At 41.5% G+C, this 22,775-nt stretch overlaps 1 protein-coding gene across 1 annotated transcript in view; it reads left to right on the plus strand.

Annotated features, from left to right (window-relative positions):
* The first annotated feature begins 12,642 nt into the window (after positions 1 to 12,642).
* Positions 12,643 to 22,775, plus strand: part of LOC138950833 (high affinity cAMP-specific and IBMX-insensitive 3',5'-cyclic phosphodiesterase 8B-like) — a 55,920-nt gene continuing 45,787 nt past the window's right edge. Inside the window, exon 1 of the mRNA XM_070322554.1 lies at positions 12,643 to 14,341. Coding sequence (XP_070178655.1) covers positions 13,965 to 14,341 — 377 coding nt within the window. The 5' untranslated portion in view covers positions 12,643 to 13,964. The remainder of the gene's footprint in view (positions 14,342 to 22,775) is intronic.

Genomic DNA, 22,775 nt, shown 5'->3' on the forward strand with positions numbered 1-22,775 from the left:
GCTCATCAGTTTTCTGTAAATCTAATGTTCTACACGCACACACGCATAAATACCCCCCCCCCCCCCCCACCTCCCTCAGAATTCTCACTCTACCGCAATGCATTTTTAGTCAAATCTTGACTAAATGTGATAACAAAACAAAAAAGAAGAGAGAGTTGACAACAAGAAAGCATGCAATGGAGGCACAGAAACACATATATACTAAGACAATCAGATCTATAGACACACAAATACACAGACAGACAGGCAGCATACATACACATACTAATAACAATTTCAATAACAGCACTTTATTGTCCATTAAGATATTACGCGTGCGTGTGTGTGTGTGTGTGTGTGTGTGTGTGTGTGTGTGTGTGTGTGTGTGTGTGTGCGTGTGTACTTTTAACATTGTACGCTAAGTTTTTGCTTAGTGCTTGGGTTCTTGGTGTTATGTCTCAGTTAAATGTATGCTTTGTTTGCTTGTTGATTTGTGCTAGTTTATTCTATAATGAATTTGTAAAGCGCCTGGAGCCAATTGATGGGACTCGCGCTATAGAAAAGTTATTTATTATTATTATTATTATTATTATTATTATTACATAAAAATGGAACATTTTCTTTGGCACACCCTGCCTGCCTGTAAACACATACAACTTCCCCTTGCCTCCCGCTGACTCCGACGTCCAACATCAACGCACACAAATCTGCTAAACAAACAGAAGGACTTCATAACAGGAACTTGCATCAGTTGCAAAAGCCCATTAGATATAACTATTCTGGCATTGATCAATCATGACAAAACTATTCTGATATGATATGAAATCATGACCGACTGTATCAACATCCCTTTGTAATCTTGTTAGTCCGTATCATTCCCCAGGGTGTGGCACTGTCACATCAAAAACAAGCAGCAGCGGGGAACAAAGCATCATTCCCTCTGACAACATCCCTTAGTCCTGAATTGTTTGTTTCGCCTACTGGTGCCAACGGTGAATATTACGATAATCTGCGTTGAAATAGCGCTCAGAACTATTTTAGAATTTGCGCCATATACATAGCCTCATTATTATTATAAATTTGAAAGAATTGGAAACAAACCTTAAAATAAATAAAACAAGTCGCGTAAGGCGAAATAACAACATTTAGTCAAGCTGTCGAACTCACAGAATGAAACTGAACGCACTGCAATTTTTCAGCAAGACCGTATACTCGTAGCATCGTCAGTCCACCGCTTGTGGCAAAGGCAGTGAAATTGACAAGAAGAGCGGGGTAGTAGTTGCGCTGAGAAGGATAGCACGCTTTTCTGTACCTCTCTTCGTTTTAACTTTCTGAGCGTGTTTTTAATTCAAACATATCATATCTATATGTTTTTGGAATCAGGAACCGACAAGGAATAAGATGAAAGTGATTTCCAAAAATTAATTTTGATCATAATTTTCATATGTTTAATTTTCAGAGCTTGTTTTTAATCCAAATATAACATATTTATATGTTTTTGGAATCGGCAAATGATGAAGTTGAACGTAAATTTTTATCGTTTTATAAAAAAAATTAATTTTTTTACAATTTTCAGATTTTTAATGACCAAAGTCATTAATTAATTTTTAAGCCACCAAGCTGAAATGCAATACCGAAGTCCGGGCTTCGTGGAAGATTGCTTGGCCAAAATTTCAATCAATTTGATTGAAAAATGAGGGTGTGACAGTGCCGCCTCAACTTTTACAAAAAGCCGGATATGACGTCATGAAAGACATTTATCGAAAAAAAGAAAAAAACGTCTGAGGATATCATTCCCAGGAACTCTCATGTAAAATTGGTCATAAAGATCGGTCCAGTAGTTTAGTCTGAATCGCTCTACACACACACGCACAGACAGACACACACACACACATACACCACGACCCTCGTCTCGATTCCCCCTCTATGTTAAAACATTTAGTCAAAACTTGACTAAATGTAAAAACGGGATAAAGAAGATCTTTACAATGGTCAAAACAGTCTTTGTCATCATCAGTAATGCTTACAATGAACACTGTCGGATAACAGATGGCTTGCATGACTATTACGGTCAAGACTTTTTTTGTGCGGGTATGCGAGGGATGAGGCAAAAGTGTGAAATCCTCGCACAAAGAACAAGTAAACTTTGTAATTATCAGTGATAATAACACGATTAGTTGTATACATCTACGTCACTGTTTTTGTGTGCAAATGTTAATCTTTAGGCTCACTTAGCAGGCTGTATAATAGCGCCAACAGTCTCAATTATAGTTATCCGATAATATATGTCTGTAGTTTTAGTGGTGTTTCCTAGGATAACAACCAAGAATATTGTGTTCTCATAATATGTGTCGCATTTGAGGCATCATACTGCTGGCAGAGTAGCTAGCATCAGGAGCGTAAACTGTAATTATGAACTTGAAGGATATGTACTTCTGCAGTGTTCTTCGTTATTATCAGTCATAATAACCAAGATCATTGGAATCCCCCCCCCCCCCCCTTTGTTTTGTAGAGTTATCTCTTTTCGCGATAGTGTGCCATTGTATCATCTCTTTCGATGTATACTTGTGTCAAGGAACAGTGAAAGGACAGTGAAAGGAATACTGTAATGAGAAGATGGGTGTAATTACAGAAGGGCGGTGGCAAAAAAATTAAAAAAAATAAAAAATAAAGGCAAAACAACTCAGGGTTGAAGCAGCCTGCATGCAACTGAGCCCCCCCCCCCCCCCCCCAAAAAAAAAAAAGAAAAAAAAAAAAGAAAGAAGGGCGGTGGCACCTTTTCCTCAGGAAAAGAATACGACTCGCACTGCTGTGATACAGTGAAACAAAAGCGATTTACAACTAATATTGAACAATACATAATGATAAGATCATATATTTTGGGTTTACTTTGAGCTGCTTTATTTTAGCCATCGATCCCGTTCACCTTGTGTCAAAATCGGCATTCTTATTATCTGGCAAGAAATAGGCAATTATGTACTAATCGTGGTAATTATTACTGATAAATATATCGAGATGAGGGAAGCTAATTATCCCTTTTGGTGCGTAAGTGCCTCTATAACTCTCTGCCTAACCAGCCTGACATGACCGCAAACAAATGAATGAACGAGGTTTTATCAAAAGCAGGAAGAACGCGAACAAGGCGAACTATAGAATGTACCGCACAGACAAAAAGAGCTTTATTGATTGACACCAAGCCATTTCCTTATACAATGGCACTGATAATATTCTCATCGTCCATCCAAGATTGAATCAAAGAGGGGAGGGAAAGGGGAGGGGAGGGCGAGGGGTAAATGAACAGTGAACGGAGTTCTGCAATGAGATGATGGGTGTAATTACAGAAGGGCGGTGGCAAAATAAAAAATAAAAACAAGAAAAAAAAACCAAGAAAAAAACAAGAAAAAGAACAAAACAAAGGAAAAACAACTCAGGGTTGAAGCAGCCTGCATGCCCCCCCCCCCCCCCCCAAAAAAAAAAAAAAAAGAAAAAAAAAGAAGGGCGGTGGCACCTTTTCCTCAGTAAAAAGAATACGACTTGCACTGCTGTCATACAGTCAAACAAAAGCGATTTAAAACTAATATTGAACAATACATAACAATACAGTAATATATTTTTGGTTTATTTTGAACATTATGTACACATGTAAAACCGTTAAGAGGCCGTTTTAGCAGCTAAATGTTCAGGTTTTGGCTGACCTTTGTTTCTCACTGAAGGACATCGCTTTCGGTTATTGTACACAATAATATAGTTTCATTAGTGTAATCATCACACTCAGCCAGAACAAGTTTTTAATTAAACGACTGTAGCAATGAAAGAAGTTATAGCCAAGGCCATAAGCGCACCATATGTAGGTATATAATTATACAAATGTCTTTCAGTAGCTTTGCTGTTTCATGTCATTATCATATTATTATATTCCATTTCAGCTTCTCGTAGTGTACAGAGGGATGACAAAAGTCATGCCGACTCGAGGTCGACAAACTACACACTAAAATTTGGAGCGTCACACGATCACAGTTCATGATGTGACCTTTTCGTCCCAGAAGTTTATAACTGTCGTCTAATGATGTCAATCATGAACAGCAACAAGGTCTAAGAGAAACCAAAGGAATATTTCATAACTGTTGAAACGGCTTGAGTTAAGTGACAGATTGAATAACAACCCTAGATGTGGAAAGTCTCAATGAGAGCGTCTATTTTCATTCGTCGGGGTAGGCTGTCGATTATGACTTCGGGCAATTTGACCCATTTCGGAGTCGGACTTTTGCATGTATCCAATGGAAACGTGGTCGGTAAATACAAAAACACAGCTTTTTTTTCCTGTGCTAGTTGAAAAAATCGAAAACGAGGATTGTTTCTTCAAATCTGCTATGCTCCTTACAATGTACGTTGACACAGCCGTGACTAGAAGACAGATAAACAGAGGAAGAGTTTGGTTTTTTTACCATCCAAGTACCGACATCCTCTGGTATTATTGAACATATATGGTTTTACCTTCAAATACATACATGTACAGCGCATTTCCAGCACCAATTAGTCAAACGCAAATCTAGAAGTAGCTGTCAGTTGTCACTTGATACCATTGCAAATCCACTTCTTGAAGACTTTGTACGCGTTGCTTCTTTGGCATAATATAGTCAGTTATAATGAGCAAAGGACACACAACTATATACTTTAAATCCAATGACCCGAGGCAAGTACACTTTTTTGTATCTTCTTCTTCTTTTGAGTTCGTGGGTTGAAACTACCACGTACACTCGTGTTTTTGCACGAGTGGAATTGTACGTGTATGACCGTTTTGACCCCGCCATTTAGGCAGCCATACGCCGCTTTCGGAGGAAGAATGCTATGTATTTTCGTGTTTCTATAACCCACCGAACTCTGACATGGATTACAGGATCTTTTCCGTGCGCACTTGGTCTTGTGCTTGCGTGTACACACGAAGTGGGATAAGCCACTAGCAGGTCTGCACATAAGTTGACCTGGGAGATCGGAAAAATCTCCACGCTTAACCCACCAGGCGGCCGCGGCCGGGATTCGAACCCTCGACCTTCCGATTAAGAGGCCGACGTCTTACCACCCCGCCACAGCGCCCGTCGAGTACACTTGTTCTTTTATGGATTTTTCTTTTGGGCGATCCAAATTCAATGCACCGCTCTAAATTCCCGTCTTCCAATATGCATGACTTATGGCACCACCCTGTAATTAATTTTCTACAGCTGATATTTTTTGGAATCGTGCACCGAGACAAACTTTGTTCTCGAAATCCTATTGATAATGCTGCGTCGCCCAAAACAAATAACGGTTTTGGGTGTGACGAAAAAAAGAACAGGGCCGGAGTGCTATGTTAATTATGAGCAGTTCTTCCACACCCATTTAAAAGATATGACACTGCCAGCATGTTCCCGCATATTGAGGCAGAATTTTTTGTTTGGGCAAATCGACCTTGCAGTTCCGGAACAAATGATCAAACTTTCTTTGCGAATTTGCGTTCAAACGTGTTTTTCCCATAATAGGGGCCTATAACAATGCACAGCTCGAAAATATGGCCACGAACAAATGTACGGTACTTCGAAGAAAGAAGAATAACAACATTCTTGTCCATTAATTTACGACTTGCAAATTACCGTGTGCGCTGTAAAATCTCCCTACCTTCAAAGCAGACGAAAAGCAGACATCTTCATTTTCTTCCAAGGGAGAAATCGTTGGTCATAAAGTCTTGCAGGACCCAAACATACTTCTGCACGCTTTCTTTTCTTGTCATATCCAGTTGCTTCGCAAAAAAAAAATGTCATTGGTTTTCTCAACTTGTCAAATCAGTCAAAACGACCGCAGAACACAGAACTGGGAAATGACACTGATTGAAATACGAAAGATCTTTGATGACGAAAGTATAAGTGACGTCATGTGGTCACACATATCTCGAGAACTAATGAGCGCCGCTCAGAACCAGCGAAGGGCGTCTTTATGGCCATTAATTGTCGTCATTAAAAAAGGTGTGTGTGTGTGTGTGTGTGTGTGCGGTGTGCGTGTGTAGCCTACGAGTGTGTGTGTGTGATGTGATGTGTGTGTGTGTATGTGTGTGTGTGTGTGTGTGTGTGTGCGTGTGTATGTGTTTGTGTGGGATGTGCGTGTGTACGAGTGTGTGTGTTTGTGGGGGGGGGGGGGGGGCATGTGCGAGTGCATGTACTGTGCGTGCGTGCGGCCGTGCGTGCTTGCGTGCTTGCGTGTGTGTGTGTGCTTCTGTGTTGATGACCGAAGCAAAGAACATTAACAGCAGAGAATAGACAACAACGATGAGCCTTCAATTGCAGGGATTCTCATTAATTAATTGATGGTCATTCGTTCGCTTGTGTTTCTGTTTTCCCCACCTTTTTCCGGGTAAATTTAGAATTGTCATGCTGAGTCTGATGGCTCCAACACGAAAAGTGTTCTAAAATGAGACAAAAATGATGCCCATGTTCCGCTTGCAAGAGCAGAACAGAACAACCTTTGCTGAACACAACCATTTTCAACCTCAAATCTGATAATCCCAATCGACAGCAGCCCTTTTACACGTGATTAAATCCAATCAAGCGAAAGTGTTGCGTGACAGTTACCATTCTAAAGAGCAGCAACTGCATGGCTGAATCCATCAACAGGCTACAACAAAACAAAACAAAAACTTGACTAAATATAACAAAATAATGAAAACACCCCAATCGTTATCGGCTCAGCAGCCGTGAAAACTCAGATAGTGTCAAGTTGACATTGAACATCAGCGATGCAGAACTCTTTTATTTACGCAAATGTCAATCCTAATGAAACAGAAGTCAAACCTGCAATGCAATGATTCACTCAATAGTACTTTATACAAATGTGTGTTGAATCATAACACAATATCAAAATGATCAGTGCAAAAGTTCGAGGTGCAAACAAATGTCATCTGTGTTCGGATATTTTGTTTGTAATGTATTGAGATATAGTTAAATCAAATCTTGGTTAAACATTTTTGGGGTAAAGTCGAGATGTTGCAAAGCTCAGCCCGTCTCCCGTGAAAGTCTTCAGTCTGTTTTGATCTTTTTTGTGACAACTCTGAGATGTCCTCGCTTATATTCAACTAGATGAATACCCGCTTCGCCGGGTACCCGGCTTTGCCGGGAAGAAGTAGAGCCGAATACCCGGCTTTGCCGGGGACCCGGCTTTGCCGGGCGCACCGTACGAAGAAAGGGAGATAAACGCGCAAAACACTGGAGAAGATAAAGAAGAGTTACTGGGAATGGATGTACAGAAAAACCAAAATCGGTTCAGCGCTGCGCGCTGAGAGCACGTGTTGAAAAATTTCATCGCCCAGATGGTGTTTTGGGTCTACCTGAATATGCCCACCAAATTTGAAGCAGATCCATCGAGAACTTTGGCCGTGCATCGCGAAGTGACCGACAGACAGACAGACAGACAGACACAGACAAGCCGTATATAGATATAGATAGATGTAATAAAACACACATACTCGTATACACACAAACGCACACACAAACACACACACACACACCCACACACACACACACATACACACACACACCTCCAACCTCCGCCCTTTCCATCTCGGAGAAAAATGTCAATTAAACACGACAGATGTAGAAATCTCACAGACACCGGGAGATCGAACCATACAAGATACTGACATCATCACACTCCACGTCAAGGGGGAAAACACAGATAAACCAAACCAGAACAAATACTCCACGGTATGCACGTGCCGTTTCTTGGACTACAATACTTCTGTCCTATTTCCGAGAAGAAATCACCGTCCGACATCAGCAGCAGAGTTGGATAAATGAAAGTAGGAGGCAAAATTGTTGAACCGATTTTTATTTATTTTTTTTTTTTGCGGGGGGAGTTTCTTTGATGTTTTTTCTCTGTCGTTGTTGTTGTCGTGTTTGTCTACAACAGAGATGGTAGAGAACGTACATGGTGGAAGGCTGTTGGTGGGGGGGGGGGGGGGGGGGGGGGGGGGGGGTAGGGGGTTGGTGTGTGTGTGTGTGTGCGGAGGGACGGGTGGTGTGTAGGGGGTACATGATGTGTATGACGTATGCCACTCTCGAAGAATTCAGATGCAATGCATCGATAATTACCCTGGAAACAAAAACTCGGTACGATTGTTATCTCTCTTTCGCGCTAACGCCATTTTGCTTGTCGGCGTTTATGGGTGAGCGGGTTTCACGTATTCTTGGCTTTTTCCCCTTCTTTTTGTGTGTGGGGTAAAGCAATTATATCTATCAGTCAAGTAAAAAACAACAACACCTCAGGGCTTTAAATAAAAAAAGGTAGGTGGGGCGTAGCAATTAAAAACACACACACACACAAAACCACACACACACACACACACACACACACCACACACACACACACACATATACATACTCACACACACACACACATATCTATATATATATATATATATATATATATATATATACACAAACACACACACACACATACACACACACACACACATACACATACACACAGCCACAGACCTCCACTCTCAAGCCTAGAGTACGGTCTGTACGACATCCTCAATGCTAGTCATCCAAGTAATTAGCCACTGGCCATAGTCACAATCGTGACAGAAAGATGTACCGTCAAACATGTGTCCGTCCGTCCATTCACACGTTCTGCCATTCATTAGCATGATCATTTCTGAGGCTTAGAAGATATTGACGAGCGAGTGACATTTATTGACACGTTGGAGAGAGAGAGAGAGAGAGAGAGAGAGAGAGAGAGAGAGAGAGAGAGAGAGTGTGTGCGTGCGTGCATGCGTGCGTGCGCGTGTGTGTGTGTGTGTGTGTGTGTTTATATGTGAGCGTTTGTGTGTTCGTGTGTGTGTGTGTGTGTGTGTGCGTAAAATACATGACAATTGTTGGCGTGTGCACGCATAATCGCACTGTGGGTAAGAAAGGAATTAGTATACATTTTCTGATGTTTCGTGGAAACAGACACTCAATTGGGTCACAGTATTTACTATGACACGGTCATGCATGAGGGACCTACATGGTTTTTTTTTGGTTTTTTTTTATATGTAAACCACACAGACTTTCGAACACGAGTAGCAGCATTTCAGTCTTGTTTACTCAGTCTGCAATCCTCATTGCTCACAGTACACATCATTATGTGTATAATTCCACCTGTATGTTTGCGAGTGAACCTTTTTTTTCCCCTCAATACAGTCGCAACCTTCGTATGGATAGAAGAAACCTTACCAATTAAACCGAACACGCTGCTTCGCTTCACACAAAGAGCGGCAACGGGGTATAAAGTTTAATCGAATCGTCGCCAACACCCCCCCCCCCCCCCCGTTTTTGTGTGTGTCAGCACCGTTGAATAACCGACTTGTTATGGGGGCGAGGACGCCCCCATTCTATACGGATAGTTTCGAGGTTGACCATGGGCAGCGCCATTTTGTTGTGAAATACGTCATCAGTTTGTGTACACAGGAAGTTGTGACATCCGTCACCCTATGGGAGGGGTGACGTCAAAATTGTTCATCTGTAGAAAGTTGTGAAATCCGTCACCCTATGGGAGGGGTGACGTCAAAATTGGTCATCACAGAGTTTGTGTAACACAGGAAGTTGTGAAATACGTCACCCTATGGGAGGGGTGACGTCAAAATTGTTCAACAAAAACATGATATGTCGCTTTGTGCAGGGTCAACTGCAACAAACTCAAACCGAGCCATTCATACCTAGCTGTATTTGAGTGACTTATATACCCGACATTTTTATTTCTTATTTTTAGCACAGGTGTAGGAAAAATCATGAACCAAAATGTTATTTATTTTCTAATTTAACATTTTTTTTACAAATATGACCATGGTCTTTTAAACATACAGTGACATTAAACATTGTTATGTTAAAAAAAAGAAAAAAGAAAAAAAGCTTTTGTGCACAAATCAGAAAATACATTGTACATTTTACCTACAGGCCAAACCGTGAGTGTCTGTGGCAAAGCCCGACCCAGGAAATTGCACTGATCTAAATTGTCAAGAACAGGCGCTTGCATTTGGATGTGTCCAATGATAGTAGGTTTGGTTGTGATCAATCAGAATAATGTAGGAATAAAAATGTATGACAGTTTAGTATGATGACATGTAATTCACATATGCTGAAATATGATATTATACATCATGTAATATTATTATGGCTGTTGCCATGACCATGAAACCCAACAAAGGTTTAATGTAATGTAATTCAAAATACCAAAACCGAGCACCTATTAATCTCGTCTTTGCGCGTGAAGATTGAGGCCGTCTGCCAGTAGCGGTTAGGTCATACAGTGGAACCCCTCTCTAGCGACCTTTAAAATGTTGACAAAAATCGGTCCTTGTGGAGGGGGGTCCTTACAGAGGGAGGGGGGCGGAGTCAGGGGGCCACAAAGAAAGTCAGATTTAAAAAAAAAAGAAAACAGAGAAGTTTGAGTTGCTGACGACCGTTCCCTCTGAAAGCAAACTGCTTCGATTTCATGTTTGTCCTTGGTGTCCACCAGTTCTGGTGCATGTACTACCCTGGCCAAGTTTCCTCTCAAGACATCAAAGAGACCGCCCCAGTATACTCTACAGCCTCTGGGCGAACCACCTCTCATAGCTAAAACTGGGTCAATGACCCCTGGGAAGAAGGTCAGTGTCTATAAAATTTTACTCCTAGGCCTGCGGCCAGGGGGGGGGGGGAGTATACCGGTACCATTTGAGAATCAGACCAAATGAGAATTGAACCATTTGAGAACATCCTTTTTTTTCAATCACTACATCGAAGGCCTGCGGCCCGGGGTTCACATGGGTTGGTTTGTTTGTTTGTTTCAAACCCACACCCATATACACACATTTCCCATTTAAACCATTTGTCGGCCCCCTGTCGATATTTATCGACTAAGTTCCTTGTTTTGATCACCTCCGAACGGCTAGGGTGATGAAAATAACGTCTGTAGACAATCTGTTGGCCAGGGGTGAGGTAAAAATACCCGTCTCAAGACAATCTGTTATTCCCTTAACGAGAAAGGAGCTCGTTCTTGCTTTTAATTGGATTTTTGCGCAACTGTCAGGGGGTGATTCGAAACGCGTTTATCAAAACGGCGGTAATGAATTCGCCCGATCGGCTTTTGTCGCGGCCAATTATCTCGTCGGGGTTTAGAAAGTCTTGCGGGCCCAGCAGGTTTTTGTCTCCTTGCTTGTGCAATTTCCAATCAAAAAGATTTCGAGTCAACATACAGTAGAGAGTCAACAGACGAGTTGGCGCGTGTTAGGGTATGTGATTGATGCACGTTTGAATGCGGGGCTATAGTTGTGTTTGTGCTTTTTGAATGCAGAGTGAGGTGTTTTGTGCTGCTTTCTTCCCTACTGTTGATGAGGAAAAAGGATGCGATGTGGCGATAAACATTGTTGGAGGAATACGTAAAGTCCGTGTGTTTCGTTGATTAATTTTCGCTTGCAGGAGTGGGTTTTGTTGAATTTGCAGGATGTCGTTTTCATTCTAGTTTAGTTTCGCATTCGCGACTGACTGAGATTGATGTGTGTGTGTGTGTGTGTGTGTGTGTGTGTGTGTGTGTGTGTGTGTGTGTGTGTGTGTGTGTGTGTGTTGACACTGAAGAAATGAACGTATTTGATTCGGCAGAGTTAATTCGTCCATAGGCGGATCAAGTTCGTATTTAAGCGGATTTCTGATTGCGATTCTGGCTGAAATGTTCATCTCAAATTTTGTTTGAACGGCCGAATGTGCTCTTCGTGCACTTTGGGGAAGTATTTGTGATAGTTTATTGGTTGCGTGCCGCGCGTTATAGCTATTTTCGATTTCGTTTGTAAGTATGTTTTGATTTGTTTGTCACAATGCTCTCTATTTTCACTCATATCATTGAAACTGCACGGTCTAGACTGTGAGGGGTGACAGTATGTTGGCAGAGTCTTGTATGACAGCTATAGTGTGCTTTCGGCTCAGACCCATTCTTTGCATTCTGCTAAACTGCATGTGCTTTGACTTAAGGCTGTCGTTTGCAACCCGTTTTAGAACTTGACCGTGCATTCAGTTCTAAACTTGTCAACGGCCTACAATGACATATTTTTGAAAGCAAGGACAAAACGGATCTGTAAATCGCTATTTCTAACAGCTTAAACAATAGTCTGTTATGACAGATACATTTCATACACATATATCCACACGTAAATAACACAAACGACCAAGTTATGCAAGCAGTGTGAAAACCTACGACCGTTTTTTTTTTGCTTACGGGCTTTTCACCATGTATGTAGCCTAAGCTTCTTTCACCATGTATGTAGCCTAAGCTTCTTTCACCATGTATGTAGCCTAAGCTTCTTTCACCATGTATGTAGCCTAAGCTTCTTTCACCATGTATGTAGCCTAAGCTTCTTTCACCATGTATGTAGCCTAAGCTTCTTTCATGTCCTCAGTGAAAGTTTGCAATATTGCTACACTACCCCCAAGGTATGGCGTAGAGATGGGAGAGATAGCAAAGTACACTTTTATACTCGCTGACAACAACACCGCAGCTTTATAGGTCTGAATACAGAGTCTCTGATCGGTTTGTAATTACCTACCGTTGGCTCTATCTGTTTCTCTCCCTTTTTATGTGCATGTAAAAAACTAATCTTCATACACTCGCAGGCGTCCACGCCAAAGAAGTGACGAGACAGAAATGACTGATTTTCTGCTGGAGAAAAAGGATGAACCGTTGCAACAACAGAAGTCTGAGGAGCGTGCTAGGCATACCGGCGAATTGCTCGTATTGAAAATGGATTACTTTTAGCGTGAATGAGTCTTGTGCCAACACATGCTGTTTTGTAATTGAAAATTCATGTGTGATAGAAAGTGCTAACTGTGGCCGTTGTTTTCTCCAACTGTGATTACGACTTTCATACCATACGTTGTGATTGTGAAATTACCATGCAACGTAAACGCTATTTTTTCAAGGGAAATGGGATGGTCCTGATATAGAAAAATAGCCCTCTGCGAATCTACAGTATCGTTTCAAGCATCTGCGAAGTTGTCGTCTGGTGGTCTCTAAGGAATACGCACACGGACGTATATATTATATGGTAAGGTGTTGAACTACACTGTCATCAAGACAGAAGAAACACAATATTAATGTGAAGGAGCCGCGGAAACAGATACGGTTCTAGAGCTCACGAATGCCATTATTTCTCGCCATTACAGTGTACCCGTACCGAAGTGGTGATACTCTCGTATCTGAGTCTCCAAGAAAACACGCGCGCGTGTGGAAGAGAGCTTGTGAAGTCTGTGACCAGGTGCTATCTTAAAGATTCACCCCCCCCCCCCCAAACGTACACAACAAGACTGGCTGTGGATCCTAGTCGTGGTACCAGCTGTTAGCGCAATTCTGCACATTCAGACAATCGAAGTCGTGAATTGTCTGCTTCTGTCAAAGCTTGGCTGCTGTAATTTTCCCAGTCTCAGGATGAAACATTTGATACTTGGGTGTTGAGGCAGTATCGTCATAACTGCTGATCCCAGAAAAGTTGTGGTACCAACTACTTGTACTGCGCATTTGTGTGGAGTTGTTGTTTCTATCGAAGCTGTAATGTTACAAAGGAATCCACGACTTTCAATTTTTAGACTGGAGGAACGTCGACTGTAAACATTGGGTCGTGCTGCTAACAGAGAACTTGCTGCGGATACTCCAACAGTTGTGGAACGGCATATTTTTGTGTGTGAAGTTGGAGCTTCTGTTAAAGCTGTAATGCTACCAAGGAATCCACCACGACTTTCTATGTTGAGGCTGGAGCCACGTCGACTGTAAACATAGGGTCGTGCTGCTCCAAGAGAACTCGCTGTGGATCCTACAGCATCGGCGACACACCACTCCCCCCTCCTGCTGCAGCTGCTGACACAGCCGGAGGAGGAGAAGGAGGAAGAGGAGGAGGAGAAGGTGGCAGCGGTGGTGGCAGTAGCGGAGGTGGTGGTGGTGGTGGTGGAGCTGCTATGGGCTGTACTCCCAGCATCCACGTGTCACAGACAGGAGTAGTGTACTGCCGGGAGTCCGACGACTCCAACTCCCCGCGCCCCTCCGCCCTCAGCTCCGCCACCTTCCACACGCACGTCGTCAGCCGCGGGAGGGACGGTGGGGGAGGAGAGGGCCCCCCAGCCCTCGAGCCCCCCGGGGGGACGAGCAGCAGCGGCCGAGGGTCGGGAAGCGGCAAGGGCAAGAAGAAGGAACTGCTGCAGAAAGGCGCTGTCCTCGCCATTGAGAGTTCTTCGTCGTCCACGTCTGGAGCGCCTCCCTCCTCCGCTGCTGAGGATCACCTTGCGAAGGTTTGCCTGGATCTCTTGTCTGTGTTGTCCTGTTTGGGTGTGTCATAGTGTCTCTCCTGTACTGGCTTGGTGATTTACGCGGTAGAGGGTGGGTTCTACGTTGTTTTTGTTGTTGTGTGTGTGTGCGTGGGGGGGGGGGGGGGGTGCATACATTTGGGGAAGTTTGGTTCGGAAATTGTTTGATGCCCGTCAACGTCTGAATTTCTATATGTCTCTGTCAGCCTCTGCCTCTGCCCCTGCCTCTGTCTCTCTGTCCGTCTCTCTGCCTTGGTCTCTGTTTCTCTATCTGTCTCTCGGTATCTCTCCATTTTTCCCTCTCTTTATGTTGACCCTTGTTTGGAAAAAAAAGGGTGAACAACGTGCATAATTCAATCCAATTTTAAGGATTGTCTTGTGCTGTCTTCCCTATCTCTCTCCCAGTGTCTATTATATATATATATATATATATATATATATATATATATATATATATATATATATATATATATATATATATATGTCTGCAGCTGTATTCCTTTTTTTTCTGTCAACAGACGCATAAAACAGTCATTTTCTAGGTGCATTTGACTACGCCCTCATCACTAATACGTATCCGATACGTATTTCAATCTTTCTTTTCTTGACAGAATTACGCACATCCGCCATTAAATGTACCCTCACACACACACACACACACACACACACACACACACACACACACACACACACACACACACACACACACACACACACACACACACACACGGTGAATATGCCACCTAATGAACCATTCAAACGATTCAAAACTACCACAACAAATAATGACCTTCAGTGACTGTAATTACTTTGGGCGAAGCACACAAAAACATCACCTTCCACGCGCTGATGTTCCTATTATATATACCCTTCACCCAAAAATTAATAAACAGAAAACATAGCTCTCGGTCGTGGCACTGAGTTAGAGTAATTTGTCTTGGGCAATAATTCACTTTTAACGGAATTCCTCTCTGGCATTTATTTTTCGCGTTGATATAATTCCTTCCCCGTTTTTATCGTAAACGCGCTCCGCAGGATTCTGCACTGAAAGGCTTGATTATCTGTTCCCGTTAGCACCTCTTCTGTGGTGAAGGAATGTACAGACGCGCGAATTGGCATGAACAGGTGCTGATACTAAGGGGAGTTAGCACTTATGAACAAAATAACTGTATGTGTGGAAACAAAAAAGAAGTTAAGTGTTTAACCCGTCGTATGCACCAGAAAGCACATCATTATATATATGAGCAAAATAACTGTGCTTGTACAAAAAAAGAAAGATGATGTGTTTAACCCGTCGTATGCACAAGAAAACACATCATTATGAGCAAAATAAATGTGCGTGTAAAATAAAAGAAAACAAGTAGTCGCGTAAGGCGAAAATACAACATTTAGTCAAGCTCAGTCGAACTCACAGAATGAAACTGAACGCATTGCATTTTTTTCCGCAAGACCGTACACTCGTAGCATCGTCTGTCCACCGCTCGTGGCAAAGGCAGTGAAATTAACAATCCAGAAAAGCGCGGTAGCGGTTGCGCTGAGGAGGATAGCACGCTTTTCAATATCTCTATTCTTTTTAACTCTCTGAACGTGGTTTTAGTCCAAATATATCATATCTATATGTTTTTGGAATCAGGAACGGACAAGGAATAAGATGAAATTGTTTTTAAATCGATTTCGGAAATTTTATTTTAATCATAATTTTTATATTTTTAATTTTCAGAGGTTGTTTTTAATCCGAATATAACATATTTATATGTTTTTGGAATCAGAAAATGATAAAGAATACGATAAACGTAATTTTACATCGTTTTATAAAAGGATAATTTTAATTACAATTTTTAGATATTTAATGACCAAAGTCATTAATTAATTTTTAAGCCTCCAAGCTGAAATGCAATAGCAAAGTCCGGCCTTCGTCGAAGATTGCTTGGCCAAAATTTCAATCAATTTGATTGAAAAATGAGGGTGTGACAGTGCCGCCTCAACTTTTACAAAATGCCGGATATGACGTCATCAAAGACATTTATCGAAAAAATGAGAAAAAAAATATCTGGGGATATCATACCCAGGAACTCTCATGAAAAATTTCATAAAAATCGGTCTAGGAGTTTATTCTGAATCGCTCTACACACACACACATGTAGTACACAGACACACACACACACACACACACACACACACACACACACATACACCACGACCCTCGTCTCGATTCCCCCCTCTATGTTAAAACATTTGGTTTAAACATAAGTTTATTTTAACAAAGATTACAATCATGACATGTATACAAAGTTCACAGAAACAGCAACAAGCTAGAAGCTTATAGTGGTGTTCCTGCATGACAGTACAACATAAGGCAGTAACGGCTGAAAAATTTGTCTCAATAAACCAAATCTATTAATAACGTAATGAACGTTGCATAATGATGATAAAGAAAGACAGTAAAGGAAGGAAGGAGGGAAAGAAGATGAATAAAAGAAGAGGGATGGGTAGGAGATGTGCAGAAGTTAAAGTTGTTGTCCGGCTTGTAGAGCATTTACTTGACTAAATGTAAAAAGGATGATTTGTTTAACCCGTCGTAGGCACCAGAAAACACATAATTATGAGCAAAATAACTGTGCGTGTACAAAAAAGAAAGATGATGTGTTTAAACCGTCGTTTGCACAAAAGACCCTCATATGAGCAAACGCAAAATAACTGTGCGACTACAAACATAACATATTTTACCCGTCGTTTGCACATTTCTAACTGAACGTTTACTGGATGTGAAAGTTCACTCCAGTACACGTCACATAAAAATCCCTCTCGCACGGTAATTGAATAAATGAGAAAAACAGCGCTTGCGGAATCGTGCTCCTGCGAATATAAATGAGGACTCCGTGTTTGCTTTGCTTCATTGGGTATGATTTAGCGGGCAGTTGAAGCAATTAACACACACAACAAGAAAGGTTCGTTTGCAGTAAACAGACATATACAATTAAATGTGAGCTGAATAAAAGAGCTTGTCTGAGTAGGTGTTGCTGGAGATTGGGCTGGGACGAAAGCATAAATCAATCAGTCAATTAATCATTCAATAATTCAATCATTCAATCAATCAATCAATCAACCAATCAATCAATCAATCAATCAATGCATTTAAAGGGGGTTAAAGGTTCAAAGGATTTCTGGAATAGCAGAGATCGATGGCCTTAACCAGTAATTTCGGGTATTTTACCGGTTGATATCTGAAAATACTGGGAAAAATAGTTGTGAGTTGGACAGACCTCAACCGAGTTGTTAATCCGTTTTGACAGGATTTCCACCATAGAATACTGTCTCACAGAACTATAATAACTGCATGCTTGCTTTGACTTGAATGAATTAAACCAAAAAACTATGTTCTGTCGAGCTGCACTGACATTTTTCTGTGGGGCATACATAAATTGTTTGTTTTTAAATGTATTTATTTTTTATTTGAAGCATATTTGTCTTCTACGCCTCATCTATTCCGCTAACAAGTGTGACATGCAGACGTGAAAGTATGAAAGCAACACAGACTTTGATGTTTTAAAACACATTTCCTGTGCACACTTCTTGTTCTTAACGTCCCAGTTTTTTTCCCTGCTGACGGTTTGAGGTACATATTATATACTCTCAAAGAGATATATTTTTGTTCAAAACTCCGTTAAAATTCGTTCATTTACAGGAAAATAACGTCAAACACTTCACTTGGAAAGTGAATAATTAGAAAATGTCTCCCAGAACGCATCAAAAACGACAATAAACAAAATGATTAATGGGAAAGTATGTTGAATGCATCACGATGTGCTTTCCCCACTCGCCGTTTATCGCGATTGATTGCATGAAGAGAGAGAGACATGATTAACCAGCAATTTCAGCAAAGACAAACAAAACAAAATGACAAAGAATGTTGGCCTTCCAACATTTGTAAAGTAATATATAGAAGCTTAGAAGCCTTTGAATATTTATCAGAAATATGTATCAGCTAATCTTTCAACACGTAACCTTCATTCGGAGGGGGAAATACATGTTGATGTGCGTGTGTTAAATATGCGTAGAGGGCAAAATCATTTTTTGTTAATTGTTCTTGACGCCAAGACGCCAATAGTTTTGCCAGAAGCAATCTTTGCTTTTAAATAATTTACAAAGGTGTAGTTCAAAGAGAGAGAGAGAGAGAGAGAGAGAGAGAGAGAGAGAGAGAGAGATAGAGAGAGAGAGAGACAGAGACAGAGAGACAGAGACAGACAGAGAGAGAGACAGAGAGAGAGACACACAAACACACACACACACACACACACACACACACACACACACACACACACACACACACACCCACAGATTCACAGCTCCCACAACAACTATCACCACTACAACATCCATGCAAGATGGTGACGCACAACACCCAAGAAAGAAACGCAAGTACGGAAGTCAACCGGTACTTATTCACCAACAGAATGGTAGTAATGCGTAGTAGGCTGATTTAGCTTCTGTTTGTGACCTGCCTAATGTTCTACCGCTCACAGCTATTGCAGATAGCGGCCCAGAAAACAAGGAAAACCCTCATAACAGATGATACAAATGTGCAGAGACTGTTGTGTGCGACTTTTGGCAGGACTACCTATGTTGCGTACCCTTACTCATTCCGAAGCTCTCGCGTGGATTTAGTCGTTCACTCTTGAAGTATACATATAGGGTACTTATATTCATAACCCCAGGTTTAGCATCTTGCGGTCAGAAAAGTAAGCAAAAACTCCATAACAGGGATAGAACCATGGAGAGACTTCAGTGTTCGATTTGTGATGGAGCTACCCATTCTGTGTACTTTGACCAATCCAACATTTCTCGCGTGTATTATATTGTCATACACTTTTCAAGTAATACATGTTTGGATACCTATTCATTGTTTACTGTACTAATCAAAAGCACATACATACAAAGCTGACGAAACCAATGGGTGGGTTTTTTTCAATCAGCAAAACTGATACATAATACTAGCCTGTTGCCTTGCATAAAGCAGATATGGGAAGAACAAAATCCTCCCTTGTCAGCGCAGTAATACTCGATCATTTTTGTCAGCCATTTGTCAGGAAGGACAGAAATCCATATCTGTGTTAGCAGCTCTCTGTCAGTGTCTCCCCATCCCCCTCCATCCCTCCCGTATTCCCCTTTCTACTTTTTCTTTACAAACTCTCTCTCTCTCTCTTTCTTTTCCACTCTCTCTCTCTCTCTCTCTCTCTGTACTGAACTTGTCACCAGCACCCTGGGAATCTATCCGGATTCGTGGCAACCATGATCGCTGCGATCGTTTCCGGTGACGTCACTTCCGGCTCGATTCCTTTCCGGCTGTAATCGAGATCTGGGTCGCTTAGGTCAATGTGGACAGTACTCGATCGACTTTGATGGAGATTTTTTTTTTCTCTCTGGCTCTTCCTCTTGGACTTTGGTGGAGAGTTTTGTTGCCGTATTCGATGAGATCGATTTTGGATGGATTTGGGTTGAGTGGGTCAAGTGGGTTTTTTTCTTTTTACATTTAGTCAAGTTTTGACTAAATGTTTTAACATAGAGGGGGAATCGAGACGAGGGTCATGGTGTATGTGTGTATGTGTGTGTGTGTGTGTGTGTGTGTGTGTGTGTGTGTGTGTGTGTGTGTGTGTGTGTGTGCGTGTGTGTGTGTGTGTGTCTGTGTGTGTGTAGAGCGATTCAGAGTAAACTACTGGACCGACCTTTATGAAATTTGACATGAGAGTTCCTGGGTATGATATCCCCGGACGTTTTTTTTCATTTTTTCGATAACCGTCTTTGATGACGTCATATCCGGCTTTTTGTAAAAGTTGAGGCGGCACTGTCACACCCTCATTTTTCAATCAAATTGATTGCAATTTTGGCCAAGTAATCTTCGAGGAAGGCCGTACTTTGGTATTGCATTTCAGCTTGGTGGCTTAAAAATTAATTAATGACTTTGGTCATTAAAAATCTGAAAATTGTAAAAAAAATTAAAAAAAATTATAAAACGATCCCAATTTACGTTCATTTTATTCTTTATCATGTTCTGATTCCAAAGACATATAAATATGTTATATTTGCATTAAAAACAACCTCTGAAAATTAAAAATATAAAAATTATGATCAACATTAAATTTCCGAAATCGATTTAAAAACAATTTCATGTTATTCCTTGTCGGTTCCTGATTCCAAAAAACATATCGATATGATATGTTTGGATTAAAAACACGCTCACAAACTTAAAACGAAGAGAGGCACAGTAAAGCGTGCTATAAAGCACAACGCAACCGCTACCGCGCCAAACAGGCTCGTCACTTTCACTGCCTTTTGCACTAGCGGCGGACTACGATCAGTTTCATTCTGTGAGTTCCACAGCTTGACTAAATGTAGTAATTTCGCCTTACGCGACTTGTTTTTGTTTGGACCTCAGTTACATGCAGGCTGCTTTAACCCTCCTTTTACTGTTTTTTACATTTAGTCAAGTTTTGACACACGCACACACACATACACACACACACACACACACACACACATAGGTGGTTTTACAGTCATTTGGGGTCGGCTGTGTATCAAAATGCCATCTTGCTCAAAACACAGGCATTTGGGGTCTCTTTTGTTTTAAGTGTTAGAAAGTTTCTTAAAACTTCAATGAGCGTTAAATGCCATTTTAAAGTGTGAAAACTCATTTCAGGAGGTTATTACATAAAATGCAACCTCCAGCGTGATTTTTAGAAAAACAGACATTTGGGGACGATGTTTGCTGTACAGCAGTGAAATGGGGACGTATGTGTACACAAAGTGCAGAGCTAGAATTACGTTATCGGTGCTATGAATGTTTTAGGTGTTAGAAAGTTTGTTAAAACTTCAATGAGCGTTAAATGCCATTCTAAAGTGTCAAAACTCATTTCAGGAGGTTATTACATAAAATGCAACCTCCAGCGTGATTTTTTAGAAACAAACAGGTATTTGGGGACGATGTTTGCTGCACAGCAGTGAAATGGGGACGTCCAAAAGTGCAGAGCTCCCGCAGAGCTAAATGAATGGTTTCATCACATACATGGCGCTAGGCGACATATGTTGTGAAACATTTTACAAATCACGTTTTTGCGCCCGATATTTTCTTGTCATCTCCAAAGTCAAGGGACAAACACGAAATTCCTTGACTTTTGGGGTAGCGCGACTCTGTTAATTTTAAGAATTAAAAAAAAAAAAAAATCATTACTAGGATGTCCCATCGTTGGGAAATTCCGGTCGCTTCCTCCGAGTGGAAAGCTAGCAGTGACAGAGTCGCACTACCCCAAGTCAAGGGATCTATTAGTCCTGTTTCGCCGTTATCCCAATTCGCCCCCATCCCATTTTGGCGACATTTCTCAGGCCAAGTGTCATTTTACCACCATATCATGTACCATTAGCTCCACATCCCATTTTGGCGCAATCCCGTTTCGCCGTTAGCCCATTTCGCCCCCATCCCATTTTTGCGACATTTTACAGGCCAAGTGTCATTTTACCACCATGTCATGTACCATTAGCTCCACGTCCCATTTTGACGCAATCCCGTTTGGCCGTTATCCCATTTTGCCCCCATCCCATTTTTGCGACATTTCATAGGTTATGTGTCATTTTACATGCCATTCTAAAGTGTCAAAACTCATTTCAGGAGGTTATTACATAAAATGCAACCTCCAGCGTGATTTTTTTAGAAACAAACAGGTATTTGGGGACGATGTTTGCTGTACAGCAGTGAAATGGGGACGTCCAAAAGTGCAGAGCTCCCGCAGAGCTATATGAATGGTTTCATCACATACATGGCGCTAGGCGACATATGTTGTGAAAAATTTTACAAATCACGTTTTTGCGCCCGATATTTTCTTGTCATCTCCAAAGTCAAGGGACAAACACGAAATTCCTTGACTTTTGGGGTAGCGCGACTCTGTTAATTTTAAGAATTAAAAAAAAAAAAAATTCATTACTAGGATGCCCCATCGTTGGGAAATTCCGGTCGCTTCCTCCGAGTGGAAAGCTAGCAGTGACAGAGTCGCACTACCCCAAGTCAAGGGATCTATTAGTCCTGTTTCGCCGTTATCCCAATTCGCCCCCATACCATTTTGGCGACATTTCTCAGGCCAAGTGTCATTTTACCACCATATCATGTACCATTAGCTCCACATCCCATTTTGGCGCAATCCCGTTTCGCCGTTAACCCATTTCGCCCCCATCCCATTTTTGCGACATTTTACAGCCCAAGTGTCATTTTACCACCATGTCATGTACCATTAGCTCCACGTCCCATTTTGGCGCAATCCCGTTTGGCCGTTAGCCCATTTCGCCCCCATCCCATTTTTGCGACATTTTACAGGCCAAGTGTCATTTTACCACCATGTCATGTACCATTAGCTCCACGTCCCATTTTGGCGCAATCCCGTTTGGCCGTTATCCCATTTTGCCCCCATCCCATTTTTGCGA

This window comes from Littorina saxatilis, linkage group LG1 (genome assembly GCF_037325665.1).
Source record: "Littorina saxatilis isolate snail1 linkage group LG1, US_GU_Lsax_2.0, whole genome shotgun sequence".
In the NCBI taxonomy this organism is placed as follows: Eukaryota; Metazoa; Mollusca; class Gastropoda; order Littorinimorpha; family Littorinidae; genus Littorina; species Littorina saxatilis.